General features: G+C 45.8%; 1 protein-coding gene across 5 annotated transcripts in view; it reads right to left on the bottom strand.

Annotated features, from left to right (window-relative positions):
• The window catches only part of LOC118398424 (ena/VASP-like protein), a 69,833-nt gene extending 44,181 nt beyond the window's left edge, over positions 1–25,652 (bottom strand). The window contains exon 1 of one of the 5 annotated variants that reach the window (XM_052470745.1): positions 25,215–25,652. In XM_052470745.1, coding sequence (XP_052326705.1) covers positions 25,215–25,219 — 5 coding nt within the window. In that variant the 5' untranslated portion in view covers positions 25,220–25,652. Of the gene's footprint in view, positions 1–7,873; positions 8,832–25,214 lie in introns of those variants that run through there. The other 4 variants (XM_052470741.1, XM_052470742.1, XM_052470743.1 and 1 more) reach the window with 4 other exon arrangements.
• Between the last annotated feature and the right edge of the window lie 687 nt (positions 25,653–26,339).

Here is a 26,339-nt window from a genome sequence, read left to right as displayed (position 1 = left end):
AAGGGAGTTGGCTCTGGACCGACTGAAGACCGTGCGCAGATCATGATATTCCTCCGGCACTCCTGTCAAATCACCAGGTTCCTCCTGAGAAGAGGGGACAGAAGAAACAGGAGGGATAGCAGACATTAAACACTTCACATGACAAGAAACGTTCCAGGATAGGATAGAATTACTAGACCAATTAATAGAAGGATTATGACATACTAGCCAGGGATGACCCAAAACAACAGGTGTAAAAGGTGAACGAAAAATCAAAAAAGGAAATAGTCTCACTGTGGTTACCAGATACTGTGAGGGTTAAAGGTAGTGTCTCATATCTGATACTGGGGAGATGACTACCATATATATGCCATTTAGCTGACGCTTTTATCCAAAGCGACTTACAGTCATGTGTGCATACATTCTACGTATGGGTGGTCCCGGGAATCGAACCCACTACCCTGGCGTTACAAGCGCCATGCTCTACCAACTGAGCCACAGAAGGACCACCATCTAAGGCGAACATAGGCGTGGGCTTCCCTAACTGTCTGAGAGGAATGTCATGTTTCCGAGCCCATGCTTCGTCCATAAAACAACCCTCAGCCCCAGAGTCTATCAAGGCACTGCATGAAGCAGCCGAACCGGTCCAGCGTAGATGGACCGACATAGTAGTACAGGATCTAGATGGAGAGACCTGAGTAGTAGCGCTCACCAGTAGCCCTCCGCTTACTGATGAGCTCTCTTTTACTGGACATGAATTGACAAAATGTCCAGCAATACCGCAATAGAGGCACAGGCGGTTGGTGATCCTCCGTTCCCTCTCCTTAGTCGAGATGCGAATACCTCCCAGCTGCATGGGCTCAGTCTCTGAGCCGGAGGAAGGAGATGGTTGCGATGCGGAGAGGGGAAACACCGTTAACGCGAGCTCTCTTCCACGAGCTCGGTGACGAAGATCTACCCGTCGTTCTATGCGGATGGCGAGTGCAATCAAAGAGTCCACACTGGAAGGAACCTCCCGGGAGAGAATCTCATCCTTAACCTCTGCGTGGAGTCCCTCCAGAAAACGAGCGAGCAGCGCCGGCTCGTTCCAGTCACTTGAGGCAGCAAGAGTGCGAAACTCTATAGAGTAATCCGTTATGGATCGATCACCTTGACATAGGGAAGCCAGGGCCCTAGAAGCCTCCCTACCAAAAACTGAACGATCAAAAACCCGTATCATCTCCTCTTTAAAGCTCAGGTAATTGTTAGAACAATCAGCCCTTGCCTCCCAGATAGCTGTGCCCCACTCTCGAGCCCGGCCAGTAAGGAGTGATATGACGTAAGCAACCCGAGCTCTCTCTCTAGAGTATGTGTTGGGTTGGAGAGAGAACACAATATCACACTGGGTGAGAAAAGAGCGGCACTCAGTGGGCTGCCCGGAGTAACAAGGTGGGTTATTAACCCTAGGTTCCGGAGACTCGGCAGACCAGGAAGTAGCAGGTGGCACGAGACGAAGACTCTGGAACTGTCCAGAGAGGTCGGAAACCTGAGCGGCCAGGGTCTCAACGGCATGACGAGCAGCAGACAATTCCTGCTCGTGTCTGCCGAGCATGGCTCCCTGGATCTCGACGGCAGTGTTACGAGAATCCGTAGTCGCTGGGTCCATTCTTGGTCGGATCCTTCTGTTATGCAGATGAATGAGGACCCAAAAGCGACTTGGCGAAAACAGAGTCTTTATTCCAGTAAAGGATAAGAGCACTACTCCTGGACAATCAGAGCAGAGAACAAAACATAAAAAACTAAAATCCACTCGTAGTGACGAGGACAGACTGGAGACTCGACCATTAACTGTAGGTTGCCTCGGGAAGGCACCGACCGTAGCGGACTCAGACACCTGCTCACACGCAGCATCTGAAGGAGACAAGACACGACAGGGCGAGACAAAGACACAGCACAGCGAACATCATACAACGATCCGACAAGGACAGAAGCGGAAAACAAGGGGAGAAATAGGGACTCTAATCAGAGGACAGAATAGGGGACAGGTGTGAAAAGACTAAATGAGTGAGTTAGGAGAATGAGGAACAGCTGGGAGCAGGAACGGAACATAGAGAGAGGAGAGAGAGGGAGGGGAGAGAAAGGGATAGAAAAAGGGAACGAACCTAATAAGACCAGCAGGGGAAACGAACAGAAGGGAAAGCTTAATGACAAGACAATATAAGACAAAACATGACAGCGATAGAGAGGAACTGAGAGAGAGAAAGGAGAGAGAGTGAGGGTCAGAGAGAGAGAGAGAGAGAGAGAGAGAGAGAGAGAGAGAGAGAGAGAGAGAGAGAGAGAGAGAGAGAGAGAGAGAGAGAGAGAGAGAGACAGAGAGAGAGAGAGAGACAGAGAGAGACAGAGAGAGAGAGAGAGAGAGAGAGATAAAAACAACTAATATGCAGATGGAAAGAGGCCCAACCCTCAGGTTTTAGCAGGAGGATAAATGGGTCTGATGAGAAAAAGAGCATCCTCCTCACTTCTCTCTCCTGGTCTGTTGGAGCGCCTGTGGAGCACACACACACACACACTTCGGAAAAGGTTAGATTTGCTCTCTTGGCTGTGTGTGTGCTCCTGTGGTGTTGGCCGATGCTGGTTGTCGTGGTTACCTGGCATTATTCTGGGATGCACAGCCTCCGTCACCATGGAAGCCAGGCAGGCGCAAAACCCCCAGAATCCTTCACAAAGGCTTTTTTAAGGTGTGTACTACTCCTTGACCACCGTTTAACCCATATTATTTCCATCACACCATCTATCGCTCTCTGACTCTCTCTCTCTACAACCATCACTCCCTTTCTCTTTGTATTTCTGCCTCTGCTCCCTTCCTCCGTCCTCTCTTTTGCTTACCCCTGCTTTTCTCACCATCCCCCACTCTCACCCCCTCTCTCTCTGCCATTCCCTCTCTTCCCCTCTGATTTCCCTGCAGTTTTTTCCCAGCATGCATTTTCCCATTTGAATTCCTCGCAGATTTCCTCTTTCCTATTTTCTATCTGTCCCTTTATCTCTAATTGTCTCTCCTTCCATCACTCTCTCTCTCTCTCTGTGTACTAATAACCTGGGTATTGATCCAGCTGTAGAAAGCCGTGTCCATTTCCTGCTTAGTGGGAGTCAGCTGACACACTCTACTCCAACACACACACACAGAATCACGGTGCGAAGAGGAGGGACACACACACACACACACACACACACACACACACACACACACACACACACACACACACACACACACACACACACACACACACACACACACACACACACACACACACACACACACACACACACACACACACACACACACACACACAGTGCTGACAAAGTGCAAGGGAAATCACAATGAGCCTACAGTATGCATCCGTAAACAAGGAAGGACAATTACAACAGACACCAGTGGTTCAGTTAGTGGTTTAGGAAACATGAATACAGCTAAAGGGGTTGAAATTATCTTGTGAAAGTAAAGCAGACTTGAAAGACTTTTTCACAGCGTGATGGTGATTTTGGCGTGTTTCTCCAATGTGTTGGAGATGAGAGGATGTGCCGGCCAGCAGGCTGCAAACACCACGCAGGCAACTGGGAATGTGTGCCACAGACTCTCTTTCTCTCCCTTCTCGCTCTTATCCCTCCGTCTCTGATAAGTCTCCCTCTGTTCGCTCTCTTCTCCGCTTCTTCCCTGTTTGTCTCTCTCTCTTTCTTCCTCCCTCATTCCCCCAGTCACTGTGCTAACAGTATCCTGACTGAAGCAGTGAATGACTGCCAGGGCCTCGTCCAAATCAAACAGGAGTGAAGCTATTATCCCTCCGACCACAGAGACCCATGCTGGACAGCAGCCAGAGGAAGATCACATCGCATGCTGACTTTTCCTTCGTGCCTTTTACAGTAATACGAGACTGAACTGTGTCTGAATAACCTGTAGATTTACTCAAATCCATCTAGCCTTCGAGCCAAGTGCGTAAAGGTGCTGGTTCTCACAATTGTACCACAGCAGGAATCATGTATTAGAGGTGGTAGTGTAAGGAATGCCAGTACTTAAGTAGTGGAAAATTCAAGGTGGTGGTTGTCTGTACTTCTACTTCTACTGCAACCACTGCTCTAACCCTTGTATCTGTAACCTACTGTAGCCCTCACTGTAATTTACTGTAGCTACATAGCCCTCCTGCCTTAGCTGTAATTTACTGTAGCTACATAGCCCTCCTGCCTTAGCTGTAATTTACTGTAGCTACATAGCCCTCCTGCCTTAGCTGTAATTTACTGTAGCTACATAGCCCTCCTGCCTTAGCTGTAATTTACTGTAGCTACATAGCCCTCCTGCCTTAGCTGTAATTTACTGTAGCTACATAGCCCTCCTGCCTTAGCTGTAATTTACTGTAGTTACATAGCCCTCCTGCCTTAGCTGTAATTTACTGTAGCTACATAGCCCTCCTGCCTTAGCTGTAATGTACTGTAGCTACATAGCCCTCCTGCCTTAGCTGTAATTTACTGTAGCTACATAGCCCTCCTGCCTTGGCTGTAAATTACCATAGCTACATAGCCCTCCTGCCTTAGCTGTAATTTACTGTAGCTACATAGCCCTCCTGCCTTAGCTGTAATTTACTGTAGCTACATAGCCCTCCTGCCTTAGCTGTAATTTACTGTAGCTACATAGCCCTCCTGCCTTAGCTGTAATTTACTGTAGCTACATAACCCTCCTGCCTTAGCTGTAATTTACTGTAGCTACATAGCCCTCCTGCCTTAGCTGTAATTTACTGTAGCTACATAGCCCTCCTGCCTGAGCTGTAATTTACTGTAGCTACATAGCCCTCCTGCCTTAGCTGTAATTTACTGTAGCTACATAGACCCCTGCCTTAGCTGTAATTTACTGCAGCTACATAGCCCTCCTGCCTTAGCTGTAATTTACTGTAGCTACATAGCCCCCCTGCCTTAGCTGTAATTTACTGTAGCTACATAGCCCTCCTGCCTTAGCTGTAATTTACTGTAGCTACATAGCCCTCCTGCCTTAGCTGTAATTTACTGTAGCTACATAGCCCTCCTGCCTTAGCTGTAATTTACTGTAGCTACATAGCCCTCCTGCCTTAGCTGTAATTTACTGTAGCTACATAGCCCTCCTGCCTTAGCTGTAATTTACTGTAGCTACATAGCCCTCCTGCCTTAGCTGTAATTTACTGTAGTTACATAGCCCTCCTGCCTTAGCTGTAATTTACTGTAGCTACATAGCCCTCCTGCCTTGGCTGTAAATGACCATAGCTACATAGCCCTCCTGCCTTAGCTGTAATTTACTGTAGCTACATAGCCCTCCTGCCTTAGCTGTAATTTACTGTAGCTACATAGCCCTCCTGCCTTAGCTGTAATTTACTGTAGCTACATAGCCCTCCTGCCTTAGCTGTAATTTACTGTAGCTACATAGCCCTCCTGCCTTGGCTGTAAATGACCATAGCTACATAACCCTCCTGCCTTAGCTGTAATTTACTGTAGCTACTAGGGGTGTGAACATTTAAACGTTAAAATGTTTCAACCTTGTTGGGATCCTTAACGTTAAGAAAAATACCTAACCTGAAACACAATATTTTCTCCCTCCACATAATTAACATCACAGTGCAGTTATCATAAACCATTATTTTCCATGTTATAACCTAACTAGACTATATGCCTATAAAAGCCTGGGGGAAGTTGTGTAATTTAAAATAAAACCAGCGAGGGAGAGGCAATCTTTCGGTTACTTTGGTGAATTTGGAAGACAATTAAGACATTGCGAGATGCAGATCACCAAGACATATGTCCCTACCTCGCCCTAGCCTGCCTGCTCGTTCTCTCTGCTAATGACACAAGTGTGTGTTCAGTCTGTTGTGTGTAGAACATCCTAGTTTAGGAAAGAGTGGTCTGCGCACAGGCAGCAGGAAGCTAAGATGTTCTGGTCTCCTAGTGATGGAAGTTAGTCCCGCCAAGTCTCCAGGGAAGGTTTATTGTCGGCGTTTCAAAAGCCGTAGTGTCGTCTACCCTAACAGACAAACAAACATGCCATAGCCGAGGCGCTTTCGAGGGGCCACATACGATTATATCTGAAAAGGGTAATCGATACAGTCGATACCGGTAACCTGCTGTAATTTCATATTATGAGACAGAAACCTACCTGGCGCTCGCAAGACCGTTCCCATGAATCGCCTAAAATAGTATGTTAAATAACGCGATTTAGCAAGACATTGTGTATAAAGATAACGCATCTATTTACCTACCATGAAAAAACAACGGCATAAACAACACAGCAGCACATCAATCAGCAACGTTAATTGTCGTCGGGGAAACAATAGCACATTAAATGCCAGAACAGAATATGACTGTACAGAGTCATTCTTCTGACGCAGCACCTTTTTTCAACGGTCTGAAAAGTCAACAACTATCCACGTTACTGTTGCTGCATTCTGTCTGTAAAAGGCTGCGGTAGATATAACTTCATTGCCTGAGTCTACCGGTCATACACACGTAATAGGCCCACTATTCTGCATTATGAATTGACGTGGAATTGTGTATATTTGTCCTTCAAATGTGTTTCGGATAACCGATCAAATAAATGTCAGTTTAAACGGTAAAGAAGAATTGTCCAGTTGTCACATCCCTCGTAGAAACATACCCTCTGGCCTGGCTGTGTTAAAAGCTGCTTACCAGAGGAAAACTCAGTGAGTCTGTTAAAGCTGATCTAATCATCAGTTAGAGAGGAGAAATCTGACCAGTGATCACACAGCAGATTACTACTGGGCGAAACCTGAAACCATGGACGGATGGAGGGATGGCTGACACAATGATAAATGACTGATTGCAAGGATAAAGAGGAAGAGTGCTTGGGTGCCAGACAGACATACACTTGATAAAGATAGTGCCGAAGATCACAAAAAAACACTGCACGAAACATTGAGCATGTGTCTCAGAGCATTCTGCAACCATGGCGACAGTGGCAACATCAGGGAAGGATGCTCCAACGCACCATGGGAGCTGCAAGCGTTTACGAGGAGAAGAGAAGGATGAGAGGAAGAGCAGCAGGCAGAGAGAAAGGAGAGGGCAGACGGAAAGAACAAAGAGCCCTGGTCTCTGCCACAAACAAGCTACAACACACACACACACACACACACACACACACACACACACACACACACACACACACACACACACACACACACACACACACACACACACACACACACACACACACACACACACACACACACACACACACACACACACACACACACACACACGGCTGCAGCCCTCAGAGACAAACACAACACAACAGCACCACTGTCATCACCCCAGCAGTCTTGGCAAGCTTCTTCACAAGGCATCAATGCCTCCTCCTCTCTTCTCTTCTCTCCTCCTCCCTCACCCCCTATCAGGACCTAGACATTGACTGCACAGCTTACACATTAACATTCTACCCCAGCCCCTCTGCAAGGACAACCACTCACAGCTGGCACATAGAAACACAATGTATGGAACAGAACTGACACGGCTGTCCATTCCACAGGATAGACATGCACATTCATTCTGTACATTGGATGTCTATTTATACATCTATTTGCAATCCCATCAAGGACCCTGCTCTCTAATAGACACAGGGCTTTGCTATTGGTAGCTGCAAATCTCTACTGCATAGGCAATATGATTATGAATGATGTCATTTGAGATGCAGCCAATAGGAAAGTATCTATATATATCAGCTGGACTGTGCTACTGTATGCTGCTCTGTTACTATTGCTCATTGCAAATTAGCTGTGGTCCTCACTAATGCGCATAGTATTACAGTATTACTGTCTCCCCAATGGTAACCTATCCAACCCAGTGTAGCGCAGCATCACAGTAACCTACCCAGTGTTACCCAGTAGCCTACCTGACTTTAAACTCCTGCGCTGTGACCTGGACCTGGGCACCAGCAGGCACAGCCTCAGTACAGTAGATCTGAGGGAAGTAGAACCGGTGGGACTGCACGTTTATATCCATGGTGCTAGCTACCTCACATCAGACGCACAGCACAAGCCCAGCTACAGGAAAGATTCAAGGATTTATTTAGTTTCTCCGTGTCTCTTCGGATTCTTCTTTCCTTTCCCCTGGTCTGTCCGTCCAGGCTGTGGCGTGAGTTAACGATAGAGGTCAGAGGTTAGCGATGGCATCCCAGTAATTCCCTCTCTGCGTCTCCGCACCTAATGGGGTTGCCGTGGATTCACAGTCACAGCAACGGAGAGATACAGCCGGGCTTCCCCCTCTCTGCCAAATACACAACCCCCCCTTTCCTCCCCTCTCTTCACTCGATCACCTCTGCTGGCTCCTCACAGACACGCAAACCTATTTCTCCAGTAACAACACAGCAATTCACATGGAGCAGGACAATAAATACATACAAATGAAAGAACAAAGACGCTTCCAATGACAACGCGAAAGAAAAGGACGCAGACTAAACAACTCTTTTGGGTCCCTTTTCACCAACGCATCCTTTGCCACAGCAGATATTTTAGATGAGGTGGGGGAGAGAAAAAGAGGAGATAAAATAAAATAGGAACAGAGAAAAAGGGGAATAAATGAAAAACGATAGAGCAGCCCTCAGAGTCTGAGAGCACTGAATGAGAGACGAGAGGAGAGCCCTTTGGGGTTTTTGCCGGTCGAGTGAGTGAGCGAGTGAGCGAGAGAAGGAGATAGAGAGAGAGAGAGCAGTAGAGCAAGAAAGGGTTGCGGTAAAGTGAAAGAGAGCGAGAGAGAGAGAGATAGAGATTCACAGTGCTGTGAGGCGTTGCCCTCACACTGCCTCTCCTCTGCGTGTCTCACTGGATTACAGCCTCCACTTCCATCCCTCCATCCCTCTCTCCCCTCCTCCCTCTCCCCCCTCCCCTCCCAGCTGTGATATGAGCAGTTGGCCGCCAGCCCCAGAGGCTGCTGGTCCTCTACTCCCCCTTCTCACATCCCTCACTGCTCTCCTCTTCTGACGCTCCTATTGGACGGAAACAGGGATGCGTAAGCCCGCACGGAGCGAGGGATGAGGAGAGAGCATAGTAGAGGAGGAGTGACTGTTGTTAATTCATCCGATGGCTCCCGTCTTTCTCGCGTCTAATTCGAGGTGGCATGCCAGGGTGGGGTGGAGCTACAATACGGCTGTCACACACACACACACACACACACACACACACACACACACACACACACACACACACACACACACACACACACACACACACACACACACACACACACACACACACACACACACACACACACACACACACACACACACCAGTGGGTAAATAGAGATACCAATGCGTCTCTCGCTCAAATAAATATCTGAACCACAGATATATGAACCGATATGGAAGTACTTAAGAGTACTGTACGCAACCCCCCATTGCCACACTGCCATCTCAAATTCCTAACAAATGAAGCGTAGTCCGTTCAGAAGGGAAACCCGAGTGTGGCTGATTGCGTCAGCTGATATTACACCAATTGGGTTCACACTCTAATTACATGCTGTCTATTCAGTCTACCAGCACTACACACGCTTCCTCCACGCCGGATGTCACGTGCTTGCCGTGTTGCTATGACCAGCGGTCACACTCTGCGCCAGCTGTTTCTGATATCCCACCACCGCCCCCAGCCTCCACCTGTCTGCGTTTCTTCCATCAAGGGATTTGGTATAGCATATCGTGCTCACTACTTGATATCACGCTTGGCTCCGGCAGTAACGCTACCCTGAGGGAGCCCTAATGCCAAACCACGCAGTACTATAGGGTCGAAGGAATGGTGAAACGTGCACGTCGTGCTTTCTTTCTGAGCTGACCGTACTGTGTTTCTTAGACGTCACACACCCATTTAGGTATTTCGACTGCATATTCCGTCCATTTTTGTCGACGTCACTCACTCTGGTTGGAAGCGAAAACGACTTCAAAGAGCCTGCGGTAAAACCACTGATCGGTTTAACACGTAAGTATCCATCCATGTTCCAGAGGACCGTAGAGGTTAGATTATATATCTGATATTACCGGGGAGAGCTCCATCATCTCATCTGCGGCTCAAATATCAAACCACCACACTAAATCCCTAGGCTGCAGAGACACATTCCCCCGAAAGGGAAATCAGAGGAGGAATTCATTCTATTCCTATGGAGACAGGTTCCCATCTCTTTCAACAGTATTAGTAGCACTCGTCTAATTCGGGTCTGTCATGGACCGTTCGATTACTATTGGTGGTTGAGGCATTAAGGCGGAGTACAATACAGTACAGTGGGGATGTTTCTGATCAAGCAATTGATTCTTATCAGTATCCTGTGATTCTTATAAACAGAGATACAGTATATTTAACTCAGACAGTATGAGGGCACAAGGCCAGACCCAGATGCAGACACGGGAGGCAGATGGTTTGAGTCTTTGATATTTATTATATTCCAAAAGGGGTCGGCAAGAGAATGGTCATGGACAGCGAAAAGGTCAAAACCAGTTCAGAGTCCAGGAGGTACAGTGTGGCAGGCAGGCTCGAGGTCAGGGCAGGGCAGAATGGTCAGGCAGGTGGGTACAAAGTCCAGAAACAGGCACGGCTCAACACCGGGAGGGCAAGAAAAAGAGAATCGAAAATCCAGGAGCACGGTGAAAAACATGCTGGTTGACTTGGAACATACAAGACGAACTGGCACAGTGAGACAGGAAACACAGAGATATATACACCGGGGATAACAAGCGACACCTGGAGGGGGTGGAGACAATCATGAGGACAGGTGAAACAGATCAGCGTGTGACAGAGTGACTATTAGAATGGAGCCACTGGCTACCAGTCGTTATGTGCCTGTAGTACAGGGACTGTGACTTGAGTCTGTTGTTGTGTCTGTGCTCTGAAGAGAATCTCAGGTCAATAAAACCGAGAGGCTGCCCCCCTTCACCAAACTGCTCCCCTGACAATAGAAGGCTCCTGGAATAAATGTGTTGGTCTCAAGCAACACACTGATTCAGACGGAGTACAGAAGAAATACAGCATTTCAACCACACTGGTCCAAGCCGAACCAATCCAATCCCTCTGTCAGTATGCCATCCATTCTCTATCTTTATTGAACTAGTAGCAGTAACATCGCCCCAACTAGGGCTGGGCGATATTCAGCATCATCAATACTGGTATGGAGCCACATACGGGTACAGATTTATACAATATCGTCTTGAACAATATGTTGTGACAGTGCTAAATGAAATGAAAAGGTCTATAAACTGGACTACTTCACTAGAACTTTCATTGCTCAGAAACAGAAAAAAGGGTCAAATACTGTCAAAAATGTGAAAAATATTGTGATAAGATGTTTGACCATGTCGCCCAGCCTTAATTTTAATCATACTGGTCTTTGTCAGGCAGAGTCTTCATCAAAGCTGAGCAGACAACCTCTCTGTCCAGTCTCTACCATCTCTGTCTTTATTGAGCTAGTAGTAATGCAACAACATTTCAACCGAGCTGAGCTGAGCAGACAGTGTGCCATGGACACAGGCTGTGTCCAATCAGAACCTGGTGATCTGTGACTGCTGACACAATGAACTCTTCGTGAGGGCTTTATCTAGTCTTTACTGTCCATGGTGTGTCTGTGTGTGTGTCTGTCTGTCTGTCTGTCTGTCTGTCTGTCTGTCTGTCTGTCTGACTGTGTGTGTCTGTGTGTGTCTGAGCGCTAGAGTGTTACTATAGCAGTCAGAACATTCACATACCGCAGGGGAGACAGCATTCTTTTTTATATATATTTATTTTTTCAATTATTTTGGGGGGGATTCATCTTTTCCCCCCTCTTATAGTCAACTAATTCAACAAATTCAATGAATATGGCACTTTATTAAAAAAACTAAAGCAGTTCATACAGTCTCATAGATCATCATAGAATGTTATGATTGGGGAGATGGCCTTCTGTCCAACAAAGGGAAAGGGAAATAGGGAGACCTAGTCAGTTACACAACTGAATGCATTGAACTGAAATATGTCTTCTGCCAGAAGAGAAGTGCAGGGCGTGTGTGTATGTATGTGTGTACCGACAGCTGTCCCTAAGCTGATCCTTGATCAGGTTTAACGGCTCTCTCCAAGGTCAGAGACCTGTCGAGCCGTGGGATTGGGCAGGAGTGACAGCTGCAGCAGCCAATCAGATCCATCGCCTCTGCTGCCAATCAACACCCTGCCACAGCTGATTTGGCAAGCGCTCTCCCCGGGGGGGCAACGTCAGGTTTAGAGTGGACGCCTTCTGCTAGTGCTGTTGAATCCCCTGCACTGACAGAAACCTTCCTTCATATCTGCTTCATTCATTATATTAATGGCCTCACTGTATTTAATGGCCTTGTTCCAACACTGGCAAGGCTAGCAATGCTTTATTAGTGTCACGCACGCAGTGCTATGTAACGCCCCACATGTAGAAGTATAGCGAGTCACACTCCCTGTCATACAAACAAGCACACACACACACAGACACACAGTCAATCGAAATCAAGACAGTCACCACAGGCGCAGGTTTACGAACACATACATGTTTACTGTAGGCTACACAGCTTCAGAAATTCCACAACAGTTGTCATCATTGACTAAAGCCTCACTTCACAACAGACCAAACACCAACTGTACAAGGTCTGCAAAGTGTTTGTTATCAAGGCTGTTCTATTAGAGCTACTACCGTTTCTCAATGCTCTACACAACGACACCGAACGGACAGAGGGCGGAAAAGGAGGAGAAATGTCAGCCTTACCCGTAATCATCCAACGAGTACATGGCCTCAGAGAGAAGGAGAGGAGAGGCAATTCTTAATGAGATGCAAGGAGGGAGGAGAGGATGGAGGGGAGGAAGAGGGGATACAAATCTGACAACGGTCAAGGAGGCCAATGCCGCTCCTCTCACCCCGATTTCTGACATATACACACAGATAGAGACAGACAGAGAGGAAGAGAGAGAGAGAGAGACACAGAGAGAGACAGAGAGACAGTGACAGAGAGAGAAAGAGAGCGAGAGAGAGACAGAGAGAGAGAGAGAGAGAAAGAGAGCGAGAGAGAAAGAGAGCGAGAGAGAGAGAGACAGAGAGAGAAAGAGAGCGAGAGAGAGAGCAAGAGAGAGAGAGCCAGAGAGAGAGAGAGAGAGCGACAGAGAGAGAAAGAGCGAGAGAGAGAGACAGAGAGAGAAAGGAAGTAAAGGAGAGGGAGTATAAAGATCTGTGACGTCCCTTGTCTTCTTGGGTAACTCACACATGCTCATCCTCTCAGGGGATTGAACGGTCTTGGTACACACAGACACACAAACTGACACACACTCTCTCTCTGACACAAATGCACACATAGGCCTAGAGGATGAATCACACAAGCTGATCTTTTTAATTACCACACACTGCAGGGAGCTGGCAGATGGGATATAGGGAAAGTGTGTGTGTTTGTGTGTGAGAGAGAGAAAGAGAGAGACAGAAACGGCTGTTGGACGGAGAGGACCAAGATGCAGTGTGGTAAGTGTCCATGTTAGATTTAATCGATAAGCTGAACACTGAAACAGACCGTAAGCACAACCGAAACAGTCCTGTCTGGTAGAGAGACAGAAAACAACAACCACAACTCAAGTGGGAAAAACAGGCTGCCTAAGTATGGTTCTCAATCAGAGACAACGATTGCCAGCTGCCTCTGATTGGGAACCATACCAGGCCAAACACATAGAAATGGAAAACAGAACACAAAACATAGAATGCCCACCCCAACTCACGCCCTGACAAAACTAAAACAGAGAGAGAGAGAGAGAGAGAGAGAGAGAGAGAGAGAGAGAGAGAGAGAGAGAGAGAGAGAAAGAGGGGGTAGAGTAAAAGGGGGAACATTTTCTCTCATTCACTAAGACTTGATTACCTCTGACTGTTCTCTGAGGATTATTCTGACACAATACACTGCAAATGTACAATGCGCTTTTACGATCAGTGACAAGTTACAACGTATATTTGTAGCAAACAGAGTGGAGAGATAAAAATGTCTACATTGGACCTTTAACGTGCTATGCTGCATCAGTTGGGCTTTCTTTTAAAAAATGGCTAGGTAGGTAATTAAGCAATAAGGAGGTGTGGTATATGGCCAATGTATCACGGCTAAGGGCTGTTGTTAGGCATGACGCAACACAGAGTGCCTGGATACAGCCCTACATATAACACGGCTGTGTTATATTGGCCATATACCACAAACCCCAGAGGTGGCTTATTGCTATTATAAACTGGTTTCCAACGTAATTAGAACAGTAAAAATACATATTTTGTCATACCGTGGTATACGTCTCATATACCATGGCTTTCAGCCAATCAGCATTCAGGGCTCCAAGCACCCAGTTTATAATTAACGTTAGTTAATTAGCTAATGTTTAAGATAAGAGTGCATCAGTTCGTGGGAGCCCAAACCGATCCAAATGAAGCATGTATAACCGATTCAACCTTTACAAAAAGACAGTTCACAAACGTTTTTTTTTTTACTCATATCCATTTTTTTTTCCGGCCTTCTGAAAATACATCTGATCTGTTGCGACTGAATTGGTGCGTTCTCTCCTGACTGAGTATGACATTGACCTGCAAGTCAGATAACAACTGTGTGCACAGTGCGGAAGACGCAGAATCTCATGCCAACGAGAGGTAGGCCTAGTGATGGGACGTTAGGCTCTTTTAACTGACTGATCTTTTGGACTCGTTCAGTCAAAAGAACGAATCTTTCGACTAATTTCGTTCATTTAAGCCAGTAACGCCCAGAGCACACAGGAACCCCTACCGGGGAACAATTAACTGACAACGTGAAAGAGTCATGATTCTCCAAGCCTCTCGCCCACATTTCGTTCGCCATGGTGGGCTTCTTGAAGCTGTCATTTGTGACTGAGACTTGTAAAACGTGTGCTTTAAACAACGCACATTTGTTGATTGCTAGGCATACACATTGCGATCATTTCTTGATACATTTTAAACGAGGTCTAGCGGGAGCCGCAACCGGACTAGATTGTGAACGACTGTTGGCGGAATGCGTTGCTTGACTGCAGTGTGGGTGATCAACACAATATCGTTCGCCGAACTGCAGGCTATCATATGAACTAGACCTTTCGAAGTGCCATCTTTCTTTTATTATTTTGGTGTGCTTTAGTATGGTTCTCAATGCACAATCACCCCCCCCAATCCCATCGATAAAATAATTGTATTTAAGTCACACAAGTTTTACTGTACGTGAAGTTTCAAATGCATTTGTTATTACAAAATGTGTAATGTGACAGGTATTTTAACATGACACGTTTTTTTTTTACACACAAAAAAAAACGTTTTTAGATTTTATCAGTCATTTTTCTGAAATGAAGGGGATGATGACGCAATCTTTACGAGAGGGAGTATAATCTGATTTGATTGGTCCTCAACTCATGGCTCAGGATGAATGGAGTTAGCCCATTGGGTTAGCCTGCCCTGGAGAAGGTTAGTTCTGAAAGATTAATTGACATAGAAATGTCCCGGGCTTAAAAGTGATCCAATTTCGTGGTACAGGTTATTCCGAGTTGAACTCAGAGTTGACCAAAATCACCGTGCTAACTCCTCAATCCTGATTTGTAGCTCAGCGGTCCCGGTTGTTGTCAACTCGAACGTTGTCATTAAAACCTTGATTGATTGGTTGACAAGATGAACTCTGCTCATTGATCAACCGTGCGCAGCGGCCACTCCAAGACTTTATCTGCTTGCGTTTTATTCAGCCCGCCACCCTAACCCCATTGACTCTATGAGACCGTTGTTTACCGCGGCCTGTCTATAAACACCATTAATCCTGCTGTAGGACTCGTTGCAGCCAGCACATGCAGGCCAAACAAACGACTAAAACGAAAAACAAATCATGGCTCTCGAGTCAATAAAAAGACTCGTTCAAAAAGAAAGAACCGTTCATCACTAAACCTGGCCTACCCTATTCTAATATTCGTAGGCTACATCTGCGTGGCACCATCAGCATTCAGATGTTTATAAAACAGCTTTCACAATATTAAATCATAGGCTTTATTAATTGAGTGACAACCAATGTAATTTGCTGGGTCATTGTTACCAGATGCGCTGTAGAAAATACATGTTTTACCGGCGGAGCTGTAAACACCCCCCCTAATCTGATAGTAGTAGATTAAGAGTCTGCCCTATGGCTCAGCTCACATCAAATCAAATCAAATTGTTTTGGTCACATACACATGGTTAGCAGATGTTATTGCGAGTATAGTGAAATACACATACTACATGACAAAGCAAAAACAGTAAAAAATAAATTAAAAAAATACTCTTTACACAGTACTTTGTTTAAGCACATTTGGCAACGATTACAGCCTCAAGTCTTCTTGAGTATGACGCTACAAGCTTGGCACACCTGTATTTGGAGATCCTCTCGAGCTCTGTCAGGTTGGATGGGGAGCGTCGCTGCACAGCTATTTTCAGGTCTCTCCAGAGATTTTTAGATCGGGTTCAAGTCTGGGCTCTGGCTGGGCCACTCAAGGACATTCAGAGACTTGTCCCGAAGACACTCCTGCGTTGTCTTGGCTGTGTGCCAGGTCGTTGTCCTGTTGGAAGGTGAACATTCACCCCAGTCTGAGGTAATTTTTTCATCAAGGATCTCTCTGTACTTTACTCCGTTCATCTTTCCCTCGACCCTGACCAGTCTCCCAGTCCCTGCCGCTGAAAAACATGATGCTGCTGCCACCATGCTTCACCGTGGGGATGGTGCCAGGTTTCCTCTAGACGTGATGCTTGTCATTCAGGCCAAAGAGTTCTATCTTGGTGTCATCAGACCAGAGAATCTTGTTTCTCATGGTCTGAGAGTCTTTAGGTGCCCTTTGGCAAACTCCAACTTGGCTGTCATGTGCCTTTTACTGAGGAGTGGCTTCCATCAGGCCACTCTACCATAAAGGCCTGATTGGTTGAGTGCTGCAGAGATGGCTATCCTTCTGGAAGATTTCCACATCTCCACAGGGGAACTCTGGAGCTCTATCAGAGTGACCATCGGGTTCTTGGTCACCTCCCTGACCAGGGCCCTCTACCCGATTGCTCAGTTTGGCCGGGCTGTGTTTAGGACGAGTCTTGGTGGTTCCAAACTTCTTCCATTTAAGAATGATAGAGGTCACTTGGGGACATTCAATGCTGTAAAAAAATGTTGGTACCCTTCCCCAGATCTGTGCCTTGACAAAATCCTCTCTCGGAGCTCTACGGACAACTCCTTCGACCTCACGGCTTGGTTTCTGCTCTGACATGCACTGTCAACTGTGGGACATTATATAGACAGGTGTGTGCCTTTCCAAACTGTTTATGCTTTATCATTATGGGTTATTGTGTGAAGGTGTCTGGATACTTACCGACTACCGACTGCACTGTAAGTCCAGGCCACTAGTTCAACTAGCTCTTACAGTCTTACAGTCTCACGGGCCAAAGGTTGCATGTTCAAATCGCTGGATTTGAACATGCAACCTTTGGCACCAGAAACAGATGCGTACAACCATCCTCCATCAGCAACCTAGTAAATCCCGAAACCTACTTGAAGGTAACAGCACTCACTGTTGCGCCTAGTGGCCGATTTCCGCATCGTCTCCAGATGTCCTCTGACATGGATGGACGTCGAATACTGTATCAAGGGTGACCTGGCTGAGTTTCAATGTATGATTCAAACCTTGATTGGCAAACAAAGATTTTTGCACTTATTCCCATCTCTCTCTCTACTGTCTCTAGTAGCCTACTCTCTCTCTGGTGCACAGAGTAGTAGGGGCTACCATGGAACTAGAATGACAGTAAATTGAATTATATCGGGTGGTCACCCCGAGCCCAGCAGAAACTAGCACACATATGGGTCACACGCCACCAACCACACACGCCAACACACATCAACCCAAATCAATACGCATCGAGCCAGATCGATGGCCCACACGCTTTCAGTGCTTAATGAAATGTCCTAACTCACTCACTAGGAAATTTAAGTGCATCCGTTATCTACACTATATGACCAAAAGTATGTGGACACCTGCTCATCGAACATCTCATTCCAAAATCATGGACATTAATATGGAGTTGGTCCCCCCTTTGCTGTTATAACAGCCTCCACTCTTCTGGGAAGGCTTTCCACTAGATGTTGGAACATTGCTACGGTGACTTGCTTCCATTCAGCCACAAGAGCTTTAGTGAGGTCGGGCACAGATGTTCGGCCAGTGCAGGCCAGTCAAGTTCTTCCACACCGATCTCCACAAACCATTTCTGTATGGAGCTCGCTTTGTGCATGGTGGATTTGTCATGCTGAAACAGGAAAGCACAGAATCGTCTAGAATGTCATTGTATGCTGTAGCATTAAGATTTCCCCCCACTGGAACTAAGAGGCCTCGCCCGAACCATGAAAAACAGCCCCAGACCATTATTTCTCCTCCACCAAACTTTACAGTTGGCCAAATCCAGATTCGTCCGTCGGACTGCCAGATGGCGAAGCGTGATTCATCACTCCAGAGAACGCGTTTCTAGAATAGAAAACAGCACTTGAATCAGACTATTGTTTCAGGGATACTATGGTTGGTGCATATGAGTTTGTGTCTTAATGTTTTTTATATTTTTTTATCATGTGTTGGTCATTGTTGCATGTTCTGTCATTGTAAATCATTGATGATGCATGCTGTGATAAATCAATTTCCTAAATAGGGATTAACAAACTAATATTGTACTCTACTCTCACTGTTCGGCGGTCCCGTTCTGTGAGCTTGTATGGCCTACCACTTCGCGGCTGAGCTGTTGTTGCTCCTAGACATTTCCACTTCACAATAACAGCACTTACAGTTGACCGGGTCAGCTCTAGCAGGACAGACATTTGACAAACTAACTTGTTGGAAAGGTGGCATCCTATGACGGTGCAACGTTGAAAGTCACTGAGTTCTTCAGTAAGGCCATTTCTACTGCCAATGTTTGTCTATGGAGATTCCATGGCTGTGTGTTCCATTTTATACACTTGTCAGCAACGGTTCTGGCTGAAATAGCCAAATCCACTCATTAGAAGGGGTTTCCACATACTTCTGGATATACAATCTAGAAACAAACGACAGCTAGCCAGGAGTGTTATGCTATGAATGGGATCTGCTGGAGAAAAAATAAATTACCTAAACTTGTGTTTTACAGAATATGTACAGCGTTACAGACGGACACCAGCTCCACTTCTTCCATTGCGGTTCCTCTAAACTCCTTCGGCTGTCAGCCAGAAGTGTTATGCTGTGAATGGGATCTGCTGGAGAAAAATAAATTACCTAAACTTGTGTTTTACAGTATATGTACAGCGTTACAGACACCAGCGCCACTTCTTCCATTCCGGTTCCTCTAAACTCCTTCGGCGTTACCAGCGGACGTGACGAATGAGTCTCTCCGCTCGTTAGTCTCTTGTCAGTGGTCGGTTTACTGTCTCCTCGTTAAAGGGTTTTAACTGATTAGTGTCACAGCAGCAGATTAACACGAGATCACAGTCACAGTACAGACAATCAATCAGCAATTAACAGGAGACAGTAATACCATCACACAGAGAAAGAGAGAGAGAGGGGGGGTGGGACTCAATATTCATAGCAATGAGAGAGTACTATCTGAGGTCTCTATTGGTGTGACTTTGTGGAGCTCACGAAATGCTGAGAAAAGAGTGACATCAAGTTAACTTGAAACATTAATTTGAACACACAGGAAACAAACAAAAAAAACAGAACGACACACACACACACACACACACACACACACACACACACACACACACACACACACACACACACACACACACACACACACACACACACACACACACACACACACACACACACACACACACACACATCATGCCATGCGAACATGCTTAAACCGTGCTTACCGTCACCAAACAAACATATGTCCCCCAAAATACCCACTCACACACATCCTGAGAGACCCCAATGTGGGAATCGTTTGTGGATTTAAAAGGACACTCCTAATCTAATCCAGCAGTAGAAGAAGACTGCAGGACAACTGGCAGCCCAAAGAGTTCCCCATGGATGTACACTAACCAACCTGCTACTGACTGACAGACCGCTGGAAACTCTCACTGATCACCTGCTAATAGGATTAACATGTAATAAGATGTAATAAGATGACTGGGACACACACTGTAAAGGGGTTACTGGGAGTTTGACAGGAGTTTACAGGCAGCTCATGGCAAGTAAAATTCTGTATTTAATATTACAGTACATCTACTGTAATATAAATATGGTAATACAAATACGGATTCAAAACAAGTACTGTCTAAGACACACAGTACAATACCGTAAAATTGACTTTCCATGAAAACTTTCTATTCAAACTGACAAATTGACTTTCCATTCTCGCAAACATGATGGTGCTCTCCGTTTTGCTCTACGACCCCCACAAGTGTCACGGGACTCGTCTGACACACCTAGTCATTCAAGGGTTTTTCTCTGTTTTAATATTTTCTACATTGTAGAATAATAGTGGAGACAAACTATGAAATAACACATATGGAATCATGAAGTAACCAAAAAAGTGTTAAAATATATTTTCAATTTGAGATTCTTCAAAGTAGCCACCCTTTGCCTCGATGACAGCTTTGCACTCTTGGAATTCTCTCAACCAGCTTTATGAGGTAGTCACCTGGAATGCATTTCAATTAACAGGTGTGCCTTGTTAAAAGTTCATTTGTGGAATTTCTTTCCTTCTTAATGCGTTTGAGCCAATCAGTTGTGTTGTGACAAGGTAGGGGTGGTATACAGAAGATAGCCCTATTTGGTAAAAGACCAAGTCCCATATTATGTCAAGAACAGTTCAAATAAGCAAAGGAAAATGACAGTCCATCATTACTTTAAGACATGAAGGTCAGTCAGTCCGGACAATTTCAAGAACTTTTAAAGTTTCTTCAAGTGCAGTCGCAAAAACCATCAAGCGCTATGAGGAAACTGGCTCTCATGAGGACTGCCACAGGAAAGGAAGACACAGAGTTACCTCTGCTGCAGAGGATAAGTTCATTAGAGTTAGCCTCAGAAATTGCAACCCAAATAAATGCCTCAGAGAGAGTTAAAGTAAGAGACACATTTCAACATCAACTGTTCAGAGGAGACTGCATGAATCAGGTCTTCATGGTCAAATTGCTGCAAAGAAACCACTACTAAAGGACACCAATAAGAAGAAGAGTCTTGCTTGGGCCAAGAAATGGACATTGGACCGGTGGTCTAAATTTGAGATTTTTGGTTCCAACCACTGTCTTTATGAGACACAGCGTAGGTGAACAGATGATCTCCGCATTTTGTGGTTCCCACTGTGAAGCATGAAGGAGGTGGTGTGATAGTGTGGGGGTGCTTTGCTGGTGACACATTTATTTAGAATTCAAGGCACACTTAACCGGCATGGCTACGACATCATTCTGCAGTGATACGAAATCCCTTCTGGTTTGCGCTTAGTGGGACTATTATTTGTTTTTCAACAGGACAATGACCCAAAACACACCTCCAGGCTGTGTGAGGGCTATTTGACCAATAAGGAGAGTGATGGAGTGCTGCATCAGATGACCTGGCCTCCACAATCACCCGACCTCAACTCAATTGAGATGGTTTGAGATGAGTTGGACAGCAGAGGGAAGGAAAAGCAGCCACAAGTGCTCAGCATATGTGGGAACTCCTTCAAGACTGTTGGAAAAGCATTCCAGGTGAAGCTGGTTGAGAAAATGCCAAGAGTGTGCAAAGCTGTCATCAAGGCAAAGGGTGGCTACTTTGAAGAATCTCAAATTTAAAATATATTTTGATTTGCTTAACACTTTTTTTTGATTCCATACGTGCCACTTCATAGTACTGATGTCTTCACTATTACTCTACAATGTAGAAGATAGTAAAATAAATAAAAACTCTTGAACGAGTAGGTGTGTCCATACTTTTGACTGGTACTGTACTTTTTTAATATACCTAAAGGGGTCCTAAAATTCCAAATCAATAATATCTGTAGTATGACCATATTTACAAATTCCATATGTCTTTTAGACCCCCCCACCCCCCCCCCCCATTCACTACGTTAATGTGCCAGAAACAGCAATATTTGTTCAATTAAGCAAAACCCCATTCACTTGGGGTTAGTCTGATCAAATAGAAAACTCTATCAGCGATTTGAAATTCATCATTAACGTGACTAAATACAGGTCACTGTGTGTGAACCAACAGTGAAAACAGCTTTTAGTCCCGTATAGGCTGATTCTGCATGGAAACTGTGTCTGCATTTCAAATGTCAACCTATTACCTATATATAGGGAATAGGGTGCCACTTGGGATGCTATGGGCCATGGACAAAAGTTGCACACTCGGTTATATAGGGTGGTATTGGGACGCAACCAGTGAAGTTCTGAGTCTGTAACCTTGACTAATGTATGCTTGACCTTTAGAGCTGACTTCATCTGGTTAAAATCAATGGTCACTAGGTCACTGTTGGAGAGACCAACAATCACTTGCAGGCCTACACACAGCATGGAGGCTCACATGTGTTGACATTTGGTCACAGTACACAGACACAGGCACAATCGATCAAGAATGTACATGAAAGCAAAACAAACACACACACACACACACACACTACTAAACCAATACAAATGAATGGTTGAACCACAGTCAACGATGCCACCTACAGTACATCTCTATAACCGTATACATGAACATGTTTTAATCCCCAGACAGAACTGGGTGAATAGACACAGACATTATATAACCACTGTAGTCAGTCAGTTGGGGTTAGCTTAGGTTAGGTTAGCTTAGTTTAGCTTAGGTTAGCGTAGGGCACAGTAAGGGTTAGAGCATACAGGAACGGTTGATGAAAAGTGTCTTAGGTAGGGTACAGTATATGCCAGTGTTTTCCCACCCTGATCCTTGAGTACCCCCAACGCTACAGTTTCTTTGTGTCCCTGGACAAACACACCTCATTCAACTAATCGAGGGCCTGATGATTAGTTGACAAGTTGAATCAGGTGTGCTTGTCCAGGGTTACAATAAATATGTGCACTGTTGGGGATACTCGAGGACCAGGGTTGGGAAATACTGGTACATGGAATGCTCTCTAAGCCAGGGTGGCAGGGAAAGGGAGAGGGTAAAGGAGAGGTAGGAGACAGCAGGGAGAATCAGAGAGGAGGCAGGGATGGGAAAAAGAGGAGGCGATGGGGATGAGGGAGTATGGACTGTATAGACAATGGAGGAGGGGGAAGAGTAAGCTGGAGGCTTGCGTGAAAAAAGGGAGACAGCAGAAGACGTGGGGTGGGGGCAGGGAAGACTGCCCAGTGGGAGGGGGCAGGGAAGACTGCCCAGTGGGAGGGGGCAGGGAAGACTGCCCAGTGGGAGGGGGCAGGGAAGACTGCCCAGTGGGAGGGGGCAGGGAAGACTGCCCAGTGGGAGGGGGCAGGGAAGACTGCCCAGTGGGCATAAAGGGTACTAGCTGACCGTGGGCACCTTTGGCACAGTCCCACTCTGACCTTGGGAGAAACACATTGTACGTACGTGTGTATATATATATATATATGAGAGAGATCACACAAAGACTGCCAATGACAATTAGCCTCAACCTGGGGTTTCTCTGCCTGCAGCAGCAGACCTGTACCAAAGGCTGGCAGTCACCACAGAGCGACAGTAAAGCCTCTGTGGATTGGTCTCGGTTCAGCGTGGCACTATAGTAAGTTCTGATTGGCTGGGTGATCTGATCGGCCCAGCCTCCACCAGGTTGTCCAGGAAGAACTGTCCCTATTAGTTAGGGTGGTTGTGCTCGCCCATGAGGTGTGAGATTCGATAGAACAACTGGGTTCTGGGTATGGCTCAGTGAGATTGAAGGGGGAATAGTGCATGAAACAGAGAAGACGATCAATACTCAATACTATCAATACAATTGTAACAGTATTGCTTCCGTCCCTCTCCTCGCCCCTACCTGGGCTCGAACCAGGGGACCCTCTGTACACATCAACAACTGCCTCCCACGAAGCATCGTTGCCCATCGCTCCACAAAAGCTGCAGCCCTTGCAGAGCAAAGGAAACAACTACTTCAAGGTCTCAGAGCGAGTGACGCCACCGATTGAAATGCTATTAGCGCGCACCCCGCTAACTAGCTTGCCATTTCACACGAGACACAAAGAGGGGAAAGAATTCCCTGTGTTGGAAGTAAACACTGACCACATACCAGTCAACCTGTGTGTTCATTTGTTTGAATGAGTCCTTTTTAAATCATGAAAATACCCTTGAGGTTAGAAGCCTCGTGTGTGTGTGTGTGTGTGTGTGTGTGTGTGTGTGTGTGTGTGTGTGTGTGTGTGTGTGTGTGTGTGTGTGTGTGTGTGTGTGTGTGTGTGTGTGTGTGTGTGTTCACCTGAGCATGTTGCTGGACCTCAAGGCCTGACGTCTCAATTATACCTGGTTTAGATATGGACTTTTAGATACAAGCTTTGATGGATGGCCTGATTCAATTCAATTTGTAAGTTGTTTTTGGTCATGTGAAATCCGATGAGTTGATGTTGTGATTAGAATAATGTGCCCTACTATCCATAAAGGCCCATAGAATCAGAATCATAGAATGGAAATCCCAATTCCATGCCATTCTAATTCTCTGGAGCAATTTATAATCCAGAAAATAATTCGAATGGAATTAATTATATGTCTATGTTATGACCACCATTTATCACCATGTTACACATGACGCACGTGTAGTCTGGTTTCTATGACAACAGATCCTTTCCCTCTGCAGACCACACCCTCCGTGACACACCACGGAGATGGGATGGGAGACCGAGCGGGAGGACCGGAGACGTTTGCTTGCGTGTTTAATCAATGCTTTCTCTCCTGTCCATGAAATGATAGAAACCATGCATGCCCTTGCTCGTTGCTTTTTGACACCGATCAGATTAATTCACCCCTGTTCACAGGGAGAATTCACAGCTACACTGCACTGTGCTACCCCACCTCACAGGCCCAAATAGGCCTACAGAACAGGTATCCTAGTCGCCGGTCATCCAAAAAACGCACATTTGATCATATAATAACGGCATACATGTTGCCTCGACAGAACGAATGAAACGATATACTATTAATTGGGTATTTTCGTCTTATCCGACAACAGGCTTTCCCTTGAAATCCAATAAAATGCGTCCTCGAATCTCATCCAGCCGTAGCCTGTGTGTGTCGTTCATTGTGCGTTAATAACGCGAACCGTCTGAATCAAAAAGCAAGCGCATGCTTTTGCTTACCTCATCTTCCTCTCCTCTCCACCGTAGTGATAAATGAAGAACGACCTGTAGCCTATTGTCGTTTTCCCTTTCCGGACGATTCTCTCAGTCCAGAATATAGGCGATGCGAATGTTCTACGATTTATTATCTAGCTATTAATAATAGCCTAGGCGCGGATGGTACGAAGCCTGCCGGGGATCTGCAGCGCAAGCAGATGCTGGAAAGGCGACAGCGTGGGGAAAATGCTACACACGGATGCCACAGTTTTTAGTCTATTTTATTTAAAGCGAATCTCTCTCTAGTCCCTTTCGAGGTGGTGCCGGTGATGTCGGTGCCATCGTTCAGATCGCCACGGAGAGCTGTCCTGACGAGAGACTGGTCGGTCTGGCTGACAGCGGCTTCTGAGGTGCCATCTTCCCTTCCTCCAGCACTGGGAGCGTGGACGCGCGGGAGGGATAGAGAGAGTGAGTGTATATGAGAGAGAGAGAGAGAGAGAGTGTGTGTGTGTGTGTATATGGGAGGGATAGGGGTAGAGAGAGAGAGTGTATATGGGAGGGATGGGGGTAAAGAGAGAGTGTGTATATACATATATGTATGTGTATGTATGTGTATATGTATATGTGTATGTGTGTATATGTATATGTATGTGTGTGTATATATGTATGTATGTGTGTGTATATGTATATGTATGTGTATGTATATGTATGTGTATGTATATGTATGTGTATATGTGTATGTGTGTATATGTATATATGTATGTGTGTGTATATGTATATGTATGTATATGTATATATATATACGTATATGTGTATATATATCTTTCAGCTACTGTAAGTTAAAAATAAAAAAAATCCTCTCCAAACCAATGATATTCAATGGCCGGGTCCAAAATATCTCAGGGGTTCTATTTTGAAGTGTGACCACTAAGTCTGTGACCATGCCAACACCACCAGGTAATAATGTACCAGGTCTTAATGAAATAGTAGGCCTCCATGATGATGGGAATTGGATCTCCCTGTCATTTCCATCCCTTTGAGCCCATGTCAGTCGTCTACACGACAGGTGTGATGGCCTGTTCCTCTCTGACAGGTAGGCCTAAACAGATGGGGTTGTAAAGGTTAAACACAAGTCGAGTCCTTTAGTCG

This window comes from Oncorhynchus keta, chromosome 19 (assembly GCF_023373465.1).
Source record: "Oncorhynchus keta strain PuntledgeMale-10-30-2019 chromosome 19, Oket_V2, whole genome shotgun sequence".
NCBI classification, from domain to species: Eukaryota; Metazoa; Chordata; class Actinopteri; order Salmoniformes; family Salmonidae; genus Oncorhynchus; species Oncorhynchus keta.
This window is presented reverse-complemented; position numbering and strand designations above follow the sequence as displayed.